General features: G+C 36.2%; 1 protein-coding gene and 1 long non-coding RNA gene across 2 annotated transcripts; one reads left to right on the top strand and one right to left on the bottom strand.

Moving 5' to 3' along the window:
- Positions 1-2,190: 2,190 nt before the first annotated feature.
- LOC113702277 (uncharacterized) lies at positions 2,191-3,225 on the top strand. Its single transcript, XM_027223401.2, has one exon. The coding sequence runs from the start codon at positions 2,313-2,315 to the stop codon at positions 3,048-3,050; it is 738 nt and encodes a 245-aa protein (XP_027079202.1). The 5' UTR covers positions 2,191-2,312; the 3' UTR covers positions 3,051-3,225.
- A 4,935-nt stretch (positions 3,226-8,160) lies between these two features.
- LOC140011409 (uncharacterized) lies at positions 8,161-9,355 on the bottom strand. Its single transcript, XR_011818562.1, has 2 exons — positions 9,087-9,355; positions 8,161-8,415 (listed from the first exon to the last, which is right to left on the bottom strand). It is a non-coding gene; the product is annotated as an uncharacterized lncRNA (long non-coding RNA).
- Between the last annotated feature and the right edge of the window lie 7,828 nt (positions 9,356-17,183).

Here is a 17,183-nt window from a genome sequence, read left to right as displayed (position 1 = left end):
GGTGGGGAAGCGGGTTAAGTAGTAGTAAAATTTTCAAAGTGCACATAAATGTCTTAGCAAAACGAAAGAGTTAATGCTAATCACATGGCACAGCCAAAGATGAGATGGAATTTATGATCGGCCATTTTGGTGAAGAGACCTTTATTATTATTATTATGGAGTATTATTTTCTGCTCTTTTGAGGGTGGCCGAAATTTTTTTTTTGGTTGTCTGCCCGGTATCCGAAGCTTTGCCCTAACTAATCCGGACCCAACCCGCGTAGCGCACCTGACTATAGTGGGTGAATCTTCCAACAGGAGTATCTACGTACATTAGAACTCGAACACGAGACCTGTTTAAGCAAATCCGAGCCGCTTACCACTCGGACCAACCCTGTTGTTAGTATGGCCGAAATTGAAAACACTCTTTTGAGTACTAGTTGCTCAAATTTCTGTTTCAGAGGTGTGAGTGAAGGTTTCTGTTCAGCAGACTGACAGACGAGCGTTGATCAAACACTGAGTGCTCAATCCTTTTTACTGTCCGTTCTTACTTTTGTCTCATGAGACGGACCCTTTCGATCGTCAAATTAGATTTCTTTCTCTGTTTTTTTTTTTCACTTTTAGCGTGCAAAACGTTATCATCATCCGCGGCTGACATATTTCATTTGGTGCAGTGCATGAGCACATTCGGTCATTACTGCTCCGGCCGGCAGCGTGACTGCATACTCCGACTACCGTCTTTGATCTCTCATTCTTTCTTTCTTGCTACACTTAATCCTAATCCAGCTCCTCGCGACGCGTGCCAATGAAGCAGTCATCCCGTGGGGTTGTACTTGTATACTGCTGCGTTGTTAGTTGTTACGAGGGGGATGAGATCCGAATGCCAAGTGGTGTGGAGTAATCCTCTTTGAGTTGATGAAGTAAAGGTGCGTGGTGATACGAACATTTTTTTTTTTTTACATTTTTCTGGGGGTGGGCAGCGGGCACCCCCACTGCTTCTGAATTTTGGAGCTGTTATCTTCTGACGGATGTCATGTGACAATGGGGGCTCTTCCTTTATCATCATCATTATTTTTTTTTTTTTTTTGGAAGCAAATCAGGAATGAAACAGGTGAAGGAAGATCTCTTCCTGCAACAAGCTACGATTAAAACTCAATAATGAAAATTCGAATCAGTAGTTTTGGTTCATGCACCTTGACCTTGAGTCCAACGACCCATTGCCATAATAATATTGCCATGCCTCTTCCCTCCACCACAGTCCCCATCGGAATCAAATACGCAAAAGAAATTTGCTGATGTACCTAAAATATGTATTAAAGAATTAGGAAACAAGAGATATTTTGTCTGATAATGCTATCATTGCTAAACCTCATATTACTATTACAATAATATATGCCTCCATTGAAGGGCCTACTGTTCTATCACATTCTATTAATGTTGACAGGTTCGGTCAGCAAAATTTTTAAAAAAAAAAAAAAAAAATTTGAACACCGATCATTCCATGATATGATTTCTAAATAATTTCTTCTAGCAAATGACCACAAAAAAAAAAAAAAAAAAAAAAAATTTCTGACTAAGAGTTGTTGTTAATAGATAAACATATATAGTAGTACTTATTGCTGTGACAACCTCCATTTCCCAAAGAAAAAAAAAACAACAGTTCAGATTGAAAAAAATGGAATTCAAAGTTCACAACATGTAAAATCCTATGATCAGCAATGATTTCTTACAAGTTACAACGAACAAAATCAGACCATCATCAGGGTGGATCAACCTTAATTTCGGACTTAATTCCTTTTTTGGATGCCGACCTGTTGAATCAATCATATTATTACTTCAATGCTGCTGATCTAATCATGAATCATGAGTTTCTGTTTAATAAAGAACTTCACAATCAAAAGGGCATGTACAAATATGTATACGTTTCGCTCATTAGGTCCGGAAATATCAGCAATAATGTGTGCTATATAAATTAGTGCAATTCTACCTGCAAATCCATAACTTATTATTGTTGTCTGATGATATACAAAGAATGTCAGAAGATAGAATAAACAAAGGCTTGAGAGAATAAATATCATCAAGATTTGGTGACACCAAAATATATCATATCGAAAGATAATGTATTTTAATGTATACACACTACCACATAGCTCATTCCAGCTATATATACTGCTGGGCAGCCAGCTTCATGTAATTTACCAGTGTGGTAATTAGCATGTTAGTGTCTACACGAGGCTATATATGTAGCTTTCCCATCCTCCTGCCTCCTTCCCTGATTCCAAACCCAAAGCAAACATTTCTCTCCCCCTCTCGAGCTTGAGGATCGCAACAGGCATGAAGATAGAGCTCCTCAAATCAGCTTCACAAAATCAATTAGGATCACCAACAACGGGGATGCACCTTGGCAAGTTCTACCAATCTTCTGCGACTACTAATTATCTGTATGGTATTTCCGAGCCACCGGAACTCGGATCATCTAGTAAAAGTGCCGCAAGTACTGATCCAATATTTCTAAATCCATATATTGTTGCTTCAACATCGTCCATCTCACTCGCGGGCAACCCTGTTCGAGATTCAGGCAGCATTGCTTCTGTAGCAGTTCCAGAATTTACACCTGCAAATGGATCATCATTGTCGAATCCATTGCAGAAAAGAAGCTCCATGGATGCGATGAGAGAAATGATTTTCCGCATAGCAATGATGCAGCCGATTCACATTGACCCTGAATCGGTAAAGCCACCGAGAAGAAAGAATGTGAAGATGTCCAAGGACCCTCAAAGTGTGGCAGCTAGGCACCGGAGGGAACGGATTAGTGAGAAGATCAGAATTCTGCAGAGACTTGTTCCAGGAGGGACTAAAATGGACACGGCTTCTATGTTGGACGAGGCGGCTCATTACCTTAAGTTTTTAAAAAAGCAAGTGCAATCCCTGGAGCAAACTGCAAATAATAGGCCACTGAATAATGCTGGAATTCCGATGATGATGGCGACATCAGCTGTAGATTATTCTAACTTGGTAAAAGGATGCCAGCATCAGTCTGTTCGCCTGGGCTCTATACAAATGCTTACTTGAGAGAGAGTATAATTTTGGTTATCTGTGTCTGGTGGAAAAGATTTGGGGGTTTGTAAAGAAATGGCTCTTTTTGGCTTGTTTTTAACATTATTGACACTTTCTAAATCTGAATGCCTTTCTTCTCTTATTTAGCAAGTCCAAATTTGGAGGAGGAATGAAATCAAGCTCACTTCACTTGTGCAAGTTTCTATTATGGTAACAAGCCAATTATCGTATAATTAAATTAAGCAACTTCGCTCTTCTAGACTAAGGGTCGGTTAAGTTATTGTAGGTATTTCTATACTACCAATGTCAGCTTTAACACTTTTCTGAACCCATGTCGTAAATAAATAGCACCACTCTATTAACTACTTGTTCTCTGGACATCATGCAGGAGGATGAAGTAAGAATATAGTTGAAACACAAAATATTGCTACATAATCAAGACGACCAAAAGTCCCCAACCCCCTCCCCAAAGGAAAATAAAAAAAAAATAGTAAAATATCTTCAGACAGGGGCCACTTAATTCAGACAGAACAATGTATTTATTGGTCTAAAGATGACAATTTGACATTTGCCTTGCTGAGGGAAGTGATGAGGCGAAGGTTGGGGTGGGCGGAGGGATTTTCCTCGCGGATGCCCCCGTGGAGCTAATAAAAATTTGTTATATAATTTTATTATGGTTAAATTTTAGCAAATAATCAAGTACTAAAATATCAACACATCATCAAATTATTATTCATTGTAATTTTACAATTGAAACTTATAAAAACAATCAAATAAAAATTATTTGAATACAATCCAACATGATGAAATAAATATAACTAAAGTAATCAAATTTTCACTTTTGGCACAAATACAATCACTAATTCATTATTGTGTTTGTGCTTTTTTTAAGAAAAAAATGTTATTGTATTAAGTGTAATTAGGGATTTAGTATAAATGTATTAGTAAATTTAGTATAATCAATTAATAATTTGTATTAGTACACATATATAATTATTAGTATAATTAATAATATATATTATATTATATATACTAATAGACATTATATAATACATATAACTAATAATATCATTATCATAAGTTTGTAACTAATTAAATTATATATTATATATAATTATATACATATATATTTATTTTTTAAAGCGGGTGGCGGGTCGGGGGTACACTCCCCCGCCCCCCGCCCCCCGCCGGTTTCTAAGCGGGAGGGAAAAAAATTCCCCCCGCCCCCGCCCCCACCCCCTCCCCATTAGCCCCCCGCGGGCACCCGCCCCCATTGCCATCCCTAGGTAAGTGCATTTTTAGATAATATCCATCTTATTTTAATTAAAAAATGCACAAAGAATTACAAGCCCAATTGATTTACGTCCGGAGTTCTTTTGTTTATCAGCTCATCATGGATTACCTCACTGTTCTCTCAATGATGAAAAACCAAAGGCGAGGAACGTCCGGAGGAAAGTTTCCTTAAGGCCAAGAATTCTCAAGGTCTTCTACCACCAATTCTTCTGCACATTAAGGCCAACTATTTCATCTTCACTATTTTGAAAAGCTTTTTGATGGAAATTACATATAAGTATTTTCCTTGGATTCTAAAGTGAAAGAAAAAACTGAAAATTTTGTTATTTGTCATTACAAGATATGTTGCAAGATATGCTAAAATGACCTGTCCATTACTAAAGTTAAATGGCAAAGTAATTGTTTGTTATTCTAAGAGCTAAGACATTAGTTAGATTTGTAAACAATTGGTTTGGGTCTTGCAAGACTCACCTGGAAAGATGTTTCGAATGTGTTGGGTATGAAGTTCCAGACATCTTGTCTTCAAATTCTTAATCATGCCGAGATTCGTAAATAGGTACTAGTCTACAATGGACTAAATTGTGGTGACTCTGGACTTCAGAAAGCCAGGCCTCATGCAGTTTGGGCCTAGATTGGGGGCGACTCTGGACTTCAGAACATATTTGCCTTCTTCTTCAACGACACTTTCCAAGCACTCATGGTCCTCCTTGTTTTTTTATTCCAATCAAAAGAGATGAGGCCTAATCATGATTATAAAGATTTCATTTTAACATTAAAATGGATATGTAAGTATGATAATTATTCAAATCTGAAATTCAAATTTTGCACTTATAACAAGTACTAAAGCTCTTAGTGTAAAAATGCTTACATTTCTTACAACATAGCCTAAATGGAGTATAATACCAAAAAAATTATTGTGAGTGTTTGATAAATATATGAATGTGTATTATGAATATTTTTTTAATCTACTTACAACGCATGTAATATGAGATTTTACTAACTATCCTGTTAAATTCATGTTAATGTATGTCTAATTTATCTCCTCTAAAACATAGGAATGAATGAAAGTCTCCAAACTATTAAGTTATTGTACAAAATTTCTATAGAGCTATACAAAAGTTGAATGAGAAATCTTTTTTGGAGACTATGCAAGACCAATGTACCTAAAGCAATATTAACAAAAGAATAAAATGTTTAGCAAAACTTAGCAATAGTTAAAAAATTTTAGTTCCATAATTTTAAATATATTCGTATTATTAATGTACGATTTTTGTGCGTAAGTTTACTAAATTTGTATATTAAACCAAAATTTGCACCGTCATTTTTTGAAAGCTTTGTAAAATATGTTTGATATTATATTTCATAGTATTCGTTCTCGGTGTTGTAGAAATTATGGTGAACAAAACTCTTGTTTTATGAGAGGAACAATTTTTTTTTTCTTTCAGGAACACTTTATGCAAATACTTTAGTCCCCACTATGTCATTTGTGTCCTCCTACAGCCTATAGGAAGGTAGAGAAATCGGTCCCTAGAGCGATGGAATCGTAATCAATGTCAAGAAATTGAGTCAAAACCAACCAGGTAGCCGCAACCCATATCAAGAAGTTGAGTTAACACGTATATCCTATAGTTTTCTGCTTTTTTCTTTGAATTTCCATTTTCTGCTTTTTCTTTCTCTTATTTTTTTTTCTTGCACAAGCCTTCAAAACAAAATTACAACAATTAATTAAGCAATTTTTTTTATTGAAATTAAGTAAAAGAATGAAATAAAAATAAAAGGGTAGTTGACTTGAGATAAAAAAAAATTGGTGTGTAATTAAATAAATATAGGCATAACTTCTCGCATTGGTGAAACAGTCTCATTGAAGGAAAGGAAATGACCGAAGGTATGGATCATATTAATCTAACAATAAATATCCTGTGGTAAGTTTGGAAATCCGGAAACCAGATTCAATTCAGGTAAGAGGAGAACTGTCCAGGAATGACTATAAATAAAGCAATGCAAGAGTGGTTGGAATACAATGAAGCAACTAAGAAGGAAGAATCAATGAGGAAAGTAAGGGGAATTATGACAAAGAAGGAGATAAATGGGTGACGAAGAAGGAGATAAGGGGAATTATGCTGAATACTAATGCAGCTTTGAACATGCAGAAGAGGAGAATAGAATGAGGGATTGTTGTTGTTAGGAAGGAAGATGGGAATTTAATAGAAGCACAGGCAGGAAGTGAATGCAGAAATGGTGAGCCAACTCAACTGTGGAGGAAGCACATGCGATCAGAAAGGCTTTTCTTTTTAAGATTAAAAGATATGAATGTATAATATACATAATTTTTTTTAATTCACTTTTTTGCACTTGTAGCATGTATTGCACCTATTAGTTTAAAAATTCTTACTTGTTTTACAACAAACCCTACCAAGCATCACAAGGCAAGCAGATGGTTTAATTCACGAATTACCAGTTTAAAATAATCAGCCAGCAAAATCTTCAACGACCCCATTTTGTGGATTCTTAGTCCTGGTACCCCATATTGCGTACTGGGGAAAGGGAACAAACAACACATAACTCGAGACTCTCAGAAAATCAGAGATGGGAAGGAAGGTGGAGAGGAAATATGCAGCAATTAAAAGGGCTGACAATAGTTAGTTGAAACTACGTTGAAAGGAAATGGCCCCTTCCCATGATGCAGCAGCCCACGCTTTCAAAGTTAGAGATTTGGCTCTCGCTCTTGCCTCTTGCCCATGAAGAAGGGCTTCTTCAATCCCGACTCGGCGCGGATTTCTGTTTCAATTCTTGTTGGTATACAGCAGTCTCAGTGGAACTATATGTATTTGATGCTGCTCTTGAGTAAATATTTGATTATATCTGTGTGATTATGTTGCTGAATGTACACCTAAAAAGTAAAAACCTCCTCTATCTTTTAGGGGGGCACCGATTAATTTTTGAGAATTAGTGTACGGGAATCAGTAATGATTGTAGCCCTTTACTCGGAAAGAAGTAGTACTATATCTGTTTGATTAAGTTGCTGAAGATATGCCCTTCGCCTTAAAATTCACATTCCCTTTTCGCAGGACCTAATTAAGTCTTGAGAATTGGTGTCCGTCCGGGAATCAGTTCTTATTTCAAACCTTTACCTAGCATGTACAGATTTCCGAATAGATGAATTGAAATGTTTGAATTGCCATGGATTCCTGGTCCTGTAATCGGTCCCTTATTATTACTAGTACTACTGATGGTTCTAGCATTCCTAATGGATTAGCAGGCATAACAAGTCATTTTCGAGATCGTAAAGAAAATATTCAACTAATACGTTTTAATTATGATTAATGGTATGGGACTTGCTCAAGATATATAGATCATTTGCCTTGCCGATCCGTTCAGATGATAGTCAACTACCCGCTAGCTGTAAAATCTAATCTGTTTGTACAACTCCATTGGCATTGATGGAGGGTCAAGAGATGATGAACATGAACCTCAGTTGTCAATCAGAATATAAACTCAAAGAAAGTAATTTCGCTGCTGATGCTCTTCCAAACACTGCTTGACAAGGGATAAAATCAATGATTTTCTCTATTTCCCCTCACCGAAAAAAAAGGAAAATAGAATGATAAACACGCTCAGTAGTGTCTCTCTATGTTTTCAGACTCGGCCCGGGAATCGACTCGGTCGAGCTCAGGGGTCAGGGGTCAATGGGTTCGATCGGGGTCAATAGGGGTCGAACCGGATGACGTCATATATACGTCATATATAGATATATATATATATTCCTGCAAATCAAATTTACAAAATATAATCAAAGAATCCAATCATCTAAATTTATATCCAATTCACCAAATTCATCCAAACTCACAAAATTTATAAAATAGAAATCCCATACATGTTTAATCCCTGACAAATAGCAATCCAAATAAGGTAACAAGCTCATGTTCAAATGTTTGATAAATATCAATCTAAATAAAACAACACATTCAATTTCTAAACCAAAGAACTATCTAAGCCATTCTTTATCTTCATCTTCATCTTCATCACCCTTCTCTCCAATTTCATAACTTTCGATATCGATGTCATCAAGATCATCCTCATCATCAAGCTGCACATTAAAAACTACAGAAGACTGAAGAGACATTGAGGTAGGAAATTACACTAAAGACTGCTGCTTTATTGGACCACAGGACATTAAAAACTGCATTAAATGGTTGTAGCATATTATTCTACCATTTATGTCCATGGTACTAGTACGGTTGGTAATTGTATCCATTGGCCTTGAGGTAGGAAACACATAAGTTGGTCAACAAAACTACAGAAGAGACTCATACATGTAATAGACATTATTAACTTTTGATCTAGTGTATTCTCAAAACGAAAAGATAACTATTCGCTTGAACTGTGTGATCATTATCAACTTAAAAATTCTTGATCCAGTGTATCCAACCAGTTTGCACTGGTACTGATGCTATAACAGAGAAACGCGAAGGGACATATAAGCATGGTTGTGCGAATTATTACCAGTAAATGGTTAACCCAGATGGAACAGACAAAGAAAAGTAACCAATCATCAATGGAAGAAACTTGAAAACAAGAAGAGACAATCAAATTCAAATTTCCAGATTCTCTAATAAGGACATGATATTTTCACCCATAATATCCAAATCCCAAATGCTCAGCATAATAAATCAAAAAAATACTGAAATTTTAGTCACAGATCAATTTCAACATAATGAATTAGCCATCTTCACGACTGCTTTAGATTATAAAAATTACCAGATTTAGCTTCGGTTCACCAGCGTGTTAATTACTTGATTGAACCTTGAAATCTGAAGAAACTGGTGGTGTTACGGCGGTGGAGGCTAGAGATTGAAGGACAAGTGACTAACGGCAACCTTGATTAAGCGACGATTGGTGAATCTCAAATGCCAGCGGTGGAGACTTTTAGATTTTAGGGTTATTGGAGCTGAAGAAGAAAGGAAGAAAAGTACGGAAAGAGAAGCAGAGGATAATTTCGTCTCTTTTTTAGTTGGTCAATCCAACTTTTGACTGAAAAAAAAGGCAGAAAAAGGGCAAAAAAAAAAATCGGGTTTGATCAAATTATCCGATTCACCGATCAAATCCAACCGGGTTTGACCGAGTTTTTAATACCCGAGTTTTTTAACTAGCTCGGACCGGATGCCTAGCCGGTTTTCGGTTCGACCGGCCGGTCCGATCCGAGTCTGAAAACACAGGTGTCTCTTCGCAAAAATCAAGGTATACTCCTTGCTATATTTATGTTGCTGAAATTTAATGCTCTGGTTGCTAAGGATCCATCATCCAGGCACAATTGTGCTAGACTAACAACTGAAATCAGATGGTCGGCGCGGACTCCACCGAACTTTTGTAAACCAAATAATGAGTCAAATCAGGCAGAAATCAACTGTTTGTCGGATTTCATTTGATCTTTTTGGAAGATTTGATTGAGAAAATACTAGATTTGGTCGAATTGCACCCTTTTTTTCTTCTGAATATCTTGATTAGGATTCCTATTTTTTTTCCCTTAAACCACTGTCTAAAGTGTAATGTAACCTGATTACCATTTGATTAGTTCATATCTTTTTAGTATTAATTATGAGTAGTATTGGTAATTACAAACGTGAATTAAATCTTGAAACACCATATAAAACGTGGTTTAGGAGGTAGCTTTGGCTCTTTGCAATTTCACGGGTTTTATTTAGCTAGTATTTGTATCTAGTATCTGTTGATGTAATTTGCAAAATAGGAAAGGTTTGCACTTTTTGAAGCACCATTTCACAGTGAAACTTCATGTTCCTTTGAAAGGGTACATGTGGGCAATTTCTAACAGCTTTCTGAATATTGTGGGTGTATAAATCAATGGGTTGAACACCAAAAAACCAACTGAAGCATTTTGTATTCTTGACTAGACAAATCCAAGAACTTGCTACTTGGTTGTCTAATTAGAATTCATTGTATCCTAAAGTTTTTGCCAAGAGACCGGATTAGCAAGATAGTGGGGGCAATCAAATTTCAAGGAAAGTGATTACACGCCTTGAATTCTTCAAGTTTTGATCCCCGTTAATGTAAACTTGTTTCTAGTGAATTCTCTCTTGAATTTTCTGATTTGACTCGATACGATCTTGTCATTCTATATTATATCATTTACCTACAATCTTGAAGTTTGATTGATTGACAAGAATAGAGTCTACACAAGAGAGTGCTGTCAAAGTTATGAACCAAGATTTCGTTAAGTTAGACAAACTTGATGGAACCGGAACCAACTTCAACCGTTGGAAGGACAGACTTATGTTCTTTCTCACTGCATTGAAGGTAGCTTACATTCTCAATCCAAATATTCCAGAAATTCCTGTTCCAGTGGAGGGTGAGTCCGAGGAATTGACAAAGCAAAGGCAAAAGCGTGAAGAAGATGAGATTATTTGCCGAGGCCACATTCTCAACACCCTCTCGGATAGTTACTACGATATGTTTCAAGGAGTACGAAATCCAAGGGAAATCTCGGCTGCAATTGAGTGAGAGTATACATCCCAAAAGCAAGGCACAGATAAGTTTCTCATTAAGAAATATTTTGAGTTCAAGTTGGTTGATTCTTTTTCTCTTATGGACCAAATTCATAATCTTCAAGTGATAGTTTCTAAACTTAAAGATTATGGTGTTGAAGTTTTTGAATCTTTCCAAGTTTGTGCAATAATTGTTAAGTTGCCACCATTATGGAATGATTACCAAAAGAAGTTGCTTCACACTTTTGAAACTTTAACTCTATCTAGTGTTTTGAAACATCTTAGAATTGAAGAAGGGGCCAGAATACTTCAAAAACTAGAAGTTAACGATGCTTCTAAGACTAATATGGTTGAAGAGAAAATGAATTCTGGTAGTAAGAGAAAGAGGCTTGAAAATACTAATTCAAAAGACAATAAGAAAAAAAATAGAAATTGTTACAATTGTGGTAAGAAAGGCCATTTTAAGGCCGAGTGCAAACTCAACAAGAAACAAAAGAAAAATGTTGCTCCAAGTGCTAATCTTGTTGATGAGTGTGCTGAAATTGTGGCAATGATGACTTTTGGTACGGTGACACTGAACTTCATATGACGACACCTACGCCTTCAAAGGATTGGTGGTATGATTCTAGTGCTGCAATTCATGTTTGCAATGATAAGAATCAGTTCAAGAGTTATGAACTTCTTGAAGGTCATGAAGTTGTCATGGCAAATGGAGTGAGAGCCAAGATTCATGGCAAAGGGGATGTGCATCTTCAATTCACATCCGGTAAAAAGTTGGTCCTTACCAATGTACTTCATGTTCCCGACGTTGTTAAGAATTTAGTGTCTGCGGACATTCTTAACAAGAAAGGATTGAAGGCTGTACTAGAGTCAAATAATGTAATTTTGTCAAAGAATGGTGTATTTGTAGGGAAGGGCTATTCTTGTAATGGAATGTTCAAGTTGAGTATTAATAAAGTGAATGATATTTCTGTTTATTCTTTGGTTTCTACTTCTTCTACTTGTTCTTATTTTTTGTGGCATGGTAGGTTAGGACATGTGAATCATAAAGTGTTGAAATTTATGACTAAAAATGGCCTAATTTCCTATGATGACCTTGAAAATAAGAAATGTGAAACTTGTGTTCAAACCAAGATTACAAGGTTGACTTTTCCTAAAGTTGAACGACAAACACAGATGCTTGATCTTGTGCACTCTGATGTGTGTGAATTCAATGATTTTCTAACTAGAGGATGAAATAGATACTTTGTCACATTCATAGATGATTGTTCTAGGTTTGTGTATGTGTATCTTATGAAATACAAAAAAGAAGTGTTTGGTATGTTTAAAACATACAAAACTTTAGTAGAAAATCAATTGAATAAGAAAATTAAAATTTTGAGAAGTGATAGAGGGGGTGAGTACTTCCCTAGTGAATTCTCGAAATTTTGTGAAGAAAGTGAAATTGTACACCAAACCAGTGCACCATACACACCACAACAAAATGGTTTGGTTGAAAGGAAAAATCGAACTCCTGAAGATATGGTTAATTCCATGCTTGTGAGTTCAGGGTTGCCAAATAATTTGTGGGGTGAAGCTTTGTTAGTTGCATGTCATGTTCATAATAGAATTTCTTCCTTAAAAACTTGAATTTCTCAATATGAAGTGTGGAAAATAGAAAATCAAATTTGTCTTATTTAAGGATTTGGGGCTGTATAACCTACTATAGGATTCCTGATAATAAAAGGACTAAATTGGGACCTAGAGCCCTTAAAAGTGTGTTCGTTGGCTATGCAGAAAATTCGAAAGCCTATAGACTACTTGATCTTGGTTCAAATGTAATAGTTGAGTCAAGAAATGTTGAGTTCTTTGAAGATAAGTTTCTTAAAGACTCAACAGTTACTATAGGTCCATCCTCTCCAAATGCAACTTCTTCTAGTGGTACAAAAAGAAAAGAAATTGATACTCCTAGTGAACCTTGGAGGAGTCAGAGACAAAGAAAAGAAAAACAATTGTCCCACGACTTTGTGTCTCTTCAAGATATTATTTTTCTAGTAGAAGGAAATAGAGATTCTCTACTAAATAAAACTCCAATTTTGTTGAGTGTAGAGGATGATCCTAAGACATATGATGAAGCTATGAAATCGAGAGATGTTGCATTTTGGAAAGAAGCTGTGAATGATGAAATGGACTCAATATTGTCTAACAATACTTGGGTTCTTGTGGACTTGCCTCAAGGTTCTAAACCTATTGGTTGTAAATGGGTATTTCGCAAGAAATATGCCACTGATGAAACTATTCTTACTTACAAGGCTAGGTTAGTAGCTAAAGTGTGAGAACCCAGAGAAAAAAAAAAATTTATTTATTTATTTCTTATTTTATTCCTGTGCACCCGTTTTTTTTTTATTTTCTTTATTATATTACTTTTATCAACATTTTATCAGTAAATATAGTTTTAAAATCATTTTTCTAGTATAAGGTAGTTCGTGAGAAATTTGGAACGTATTTTGGACGTGGGACCCGCTAGTGCATTAAGTGAGAGAAATTCGGCCGATTCGGTTAAATATTGCATATAGGGATTTAAGTACTAGGTGTTAGGAGATAATTGGAGGTTACCTAGATGAATTAATACTGAGGAGACAAGAAGATAACTCTAGCAAGACCAAGTGCCAAGTGTCCAATTTTGGTTGGACCAACCTTGCCTAACTTTTGACCAAACTTACCTTACTTGATTTAAAGTGTAATTTTGACCAAGAGCTCTTCATTTCAGCCTTGTCTTGGCCGAAACTTCTTGGGAGCAAAGGAGAAAAACTCTTCAACCTTTCATCTACAAATTCTTGCCAAATCTTGAAAACTAGCCGTTTGTTTCTTGAATTAGTCCATAAAAACATCTTGCTTAGGGTCTTTGAAGAACGTGGTGGTGTTGTTTTGGAAGAAAATCACCTAAGCTACAACCTTTCTTGAAGAACTAAGGTATCTTGCTTGGAACTCATCTTTTGGTTTTAATTTTGGCCAATTGGTGCCTTATAGTAGTTATATACGTGATTTTACGGAAGATTTGGTGGATTGGAGTGAAGTTTCCTAATTTTCTGATTTTTTCTGGATTTTTTCTGTTTTCCTATGATTGATATGATTGAGCTGGAATTGATGGTTCTAAATGGCATTTTATAGCTCTCTTGTGCGTTAATTGTAGTTAATTGCGGGAAATTTCCGCTTGTGCGGAAAATTTCAGATTTAGGGTTTCAATTTGGGGGTTTTCTAGAGTTGATTGTTGAACTTCTAATTGGCTATCATTGAAGGGTATTGTGACCCTAATGAAGTATATTGAATGGCTTATGACTTGTTTGGGTGCTTGTGGTTATGTTGGATAGTTTTATTGGTTGTCTTGCAGGTTGGAAAAGCTGAAATTTTAGGGGAAATGCTGTCCGAGTGTCTAGGGTATTAGATTCTTGTGAGTTGGGTTGAGATGGACTAGAAATGAACGGTTTTGGGTTTGTTTCTCCTTTTAACCCTAAATGTTATGTATTTTTCATTTCCAAGCTATATTTGGGTCTTGCCTTAATAGTTCCTAGAAAAAGGTATTCGACTTGTGTTTGAGTTTTCATTGTACTTTCTTGCTTGTTATAGGGCGTGCCGGTGATCCGAGGCTCACGTCGGGCGAAAACTTGTGAAATTTCTTTGTTAAACTTGGTGAGTGTACTACTCACATGTTTGTTATTCCGTGGCTTTCTTGTACTTGAATTCTGTGGTTTGGACTAGTGGTTTGGACTAGTTGTGATGATTGTTTGAGCTAGGTGAGGCGAGGGTGTACTTTACCACTCTCGTACTCTCTGGCCTTCTTGACTGGTTATTCTACTAAGCTTACTTGACTGTTTATGATATGACTTGAATATTCTTGACTATACTGGATTTGGTATCGCTTGGATACCAATCTTTACTGTTCACTCTGAGCTCTACCTCATTAGAAGTCAATGGACTCGAGCCAGTAAGGACTTGGTCGGGGACATTTGACAAGCCATGGGGACTGTATTTGGGAATCTTTGGGTATGAGACCCTTGATTCCGGTATACTCGAGTAATACCAATTCTGTACTGTTTGGTGTTCGGGCCCGGTAAGGGGAAAGTGAGGTGGACGGATAATTGGAGTAAAGAGGAGTCTACGGTCATGATTACCTGGTATATATTGACGGAGAGTCAATGAGATGAGATCAAGCATGGCAAAAGAGGAAAAGGGCTCTTGAGAGCCATCCGTATCCTTTTATTCCCTATACTTGGGTGTTGTTGATTTTACTTACTTGACGTGCGTATTTGGACTGAATATTCTTGTGCTTATGTGATCCTGGTATATTTTGGTGATGGTACCTCATTGGGCGAAAGCTCACTCCGTGAATTTTGTTTTCCTTACAGGGATTTACCTTTTGGACTTTTGAGTTTGAAGCTGAGTTGAGTAGAGCTAGTTGAGAGATTTTGTATAGCTCCTCAATAGTTGGTAACTTGATTGTACTTGAATTTACATGTTTCCTTTTGGCTTGTAATCATACCAATGTGGTTGGTAACAGTGTGTGTATTCATGTTCCATGTATTATACTTGGCTTGTATATATATTCCTTTCAGAGTTTGTAAGCAGTTATTTGCATTTGATTGGATCCTGGCTGTTTGTGACGTGGCAGTCACTATTTACTTTATGTTTTAACTTTTGTTTTCCGTTTCTCGTTTGTTGGTTTGGTTAAGCGCGCTAGTAGATTCCCGAACGCCTTGAGTTACTGTTTTACCGTTTTAGTAGTCCTGGCGAGAGCTGGGCAGACAGTCCGCTAACCCCTTTGGTACGCCTTAGGGGAAGGTGGGGCTGTCACATAAAGGCTATAGACAAAAGGAAAGAATAAACTATTTTGACACATATGCACCTGTGGCTAGAATAACCTATGTTAGAGTACTTTTAGCTTTAGCTTCTGTTTTTAGCCTTCATGTGCATCAAATGGATGTTAAAACAGCTTTATTAAATGGCGATTTGAATGAGGAGGTGTACATGGAACAACCGAAAGGTTTTATACTCCCGGGTAATGAACATAAGGTGTGTAAGCTAGTGAAATCTTTATATGGCTTGAAACAAGCTCCAAAACAATGGCATGAGAAATTCAAATCTGTCTTGCTCTCTAGTGGATTTAGGTACAATAATACTGATAAGTGTATTTATTCTAAATTTAATAGTGAGTATAGTGTGATTATTTGTTTGTATGTGGATGACATGCTAATTGTTAGTGCTACACTTAAAGGTGTAGTAGAAACTAAGAAGTATTTGTCTTCTAAGTTCAAGATGAAAGATCTTGGTGAAGTAGATACTATCTTAGGAATTAAAGTTAAAAGACATAGTGGGGGTTTTGCCTTGTCTCAATCACATTATGTTGAGAAAATATTAAAGAAGTATCAACATTTAAGTGTGAAAGAAGTTGGTACCCCTTTTGATCCTAACATTAAGTTGTATGAGAATACCGGTAAACCAATAGCTCAACTAGAATATGCTAGTGTTATTGGTAGTCTTATGTATGCAATGAGTTGCACTAGATCGGATATTTCATACTCGGTTTGTAGACTAGTTAGATACACTAAAAATCCAAATAAAGATCATTGGAAGGCTATTTGTAGAGTGCTTGGTTATTTTAAAAGAACTAAAGATCTTGGACTCTTTTATAATAGTTTTCCTAGTGTTCTTTAGGAATTTTCAGATGCTAGTTGGATTACTAGTATCAGTGAGCAAAAACCAACTAGTGGTTAGATTTTTATGTTTGGTGGTGGAGCTATCTCATGGGTTTCAAAGAAGCAAACGGTGATAACTCATTCAACCATGGAAGTTGAATTTATTGCACTATCTTCAGCTTGTAAAGAGGCTGAGTGGCTAAGAGATCTTTTAATCGATATTGATTTTTGGTCTAGACCAATGCCTCCAACAACTATCTTTTGTGATAGTGAAGCTACTATGTCTAGAGTATTGAATAAAGTTTACAATGGTAAGTCTAGACATATAAGTTTGAAACATGCATTTATAAGACAAATGCTTGCAAATGATGTTGTCAGTATTGTGTTTGTAAGAACACACAAAATTTGGCGGATCCGTTGACTAAACCTCTAACGAGAGAGTTACTGAATGTGACAACATCCAGAATGGGATTAAAACCCTTATACTAAAATCACTTAGCAATGGTAACCCAACCTTTCTTCTAGTACTACCCCTAGTTCAAAAGGTTTAAAGGGTAATAACAAGTTGTTTCAAGTGATAGTGAACACTACGTTTTTGTGTGTAGACCATTCCAATTAGTAGTGTTATGTGTTACTCTTAAGTGAGTATGATGAAAAGTAACTCTTAATAAACATATTTCTTG

The sequence above is a fragment of the Coffea arabica genome, chromosome 7e, assembly GCF_036785885.1.
Source record: "Coffea arabica cultivar ET-39 chromosome 7e, Coffea Arabica ET-39 HiFi, whole genome shotgun sequence".
NCBI lineage: Eukaryota > Viridiplantae > Streptophyta > Magnoliopsida > Gentianales > Rubiaceae > Coffea > Coffea arabica.
The sequence above is the reverse complement of the archived record's forward strand: the minus strand, read 5'-3'. Positions and strand labels throughout refer to the sequence as shown.

Coding starts and splice junctions, on each gene's coding strand:
- LOC113702277 (XM_027223401.2), top strand. CDS start 2,313: ATGAAGATAGAGCTCCTCAAATCAGCTTCACAAAATCAATTAGGATCA.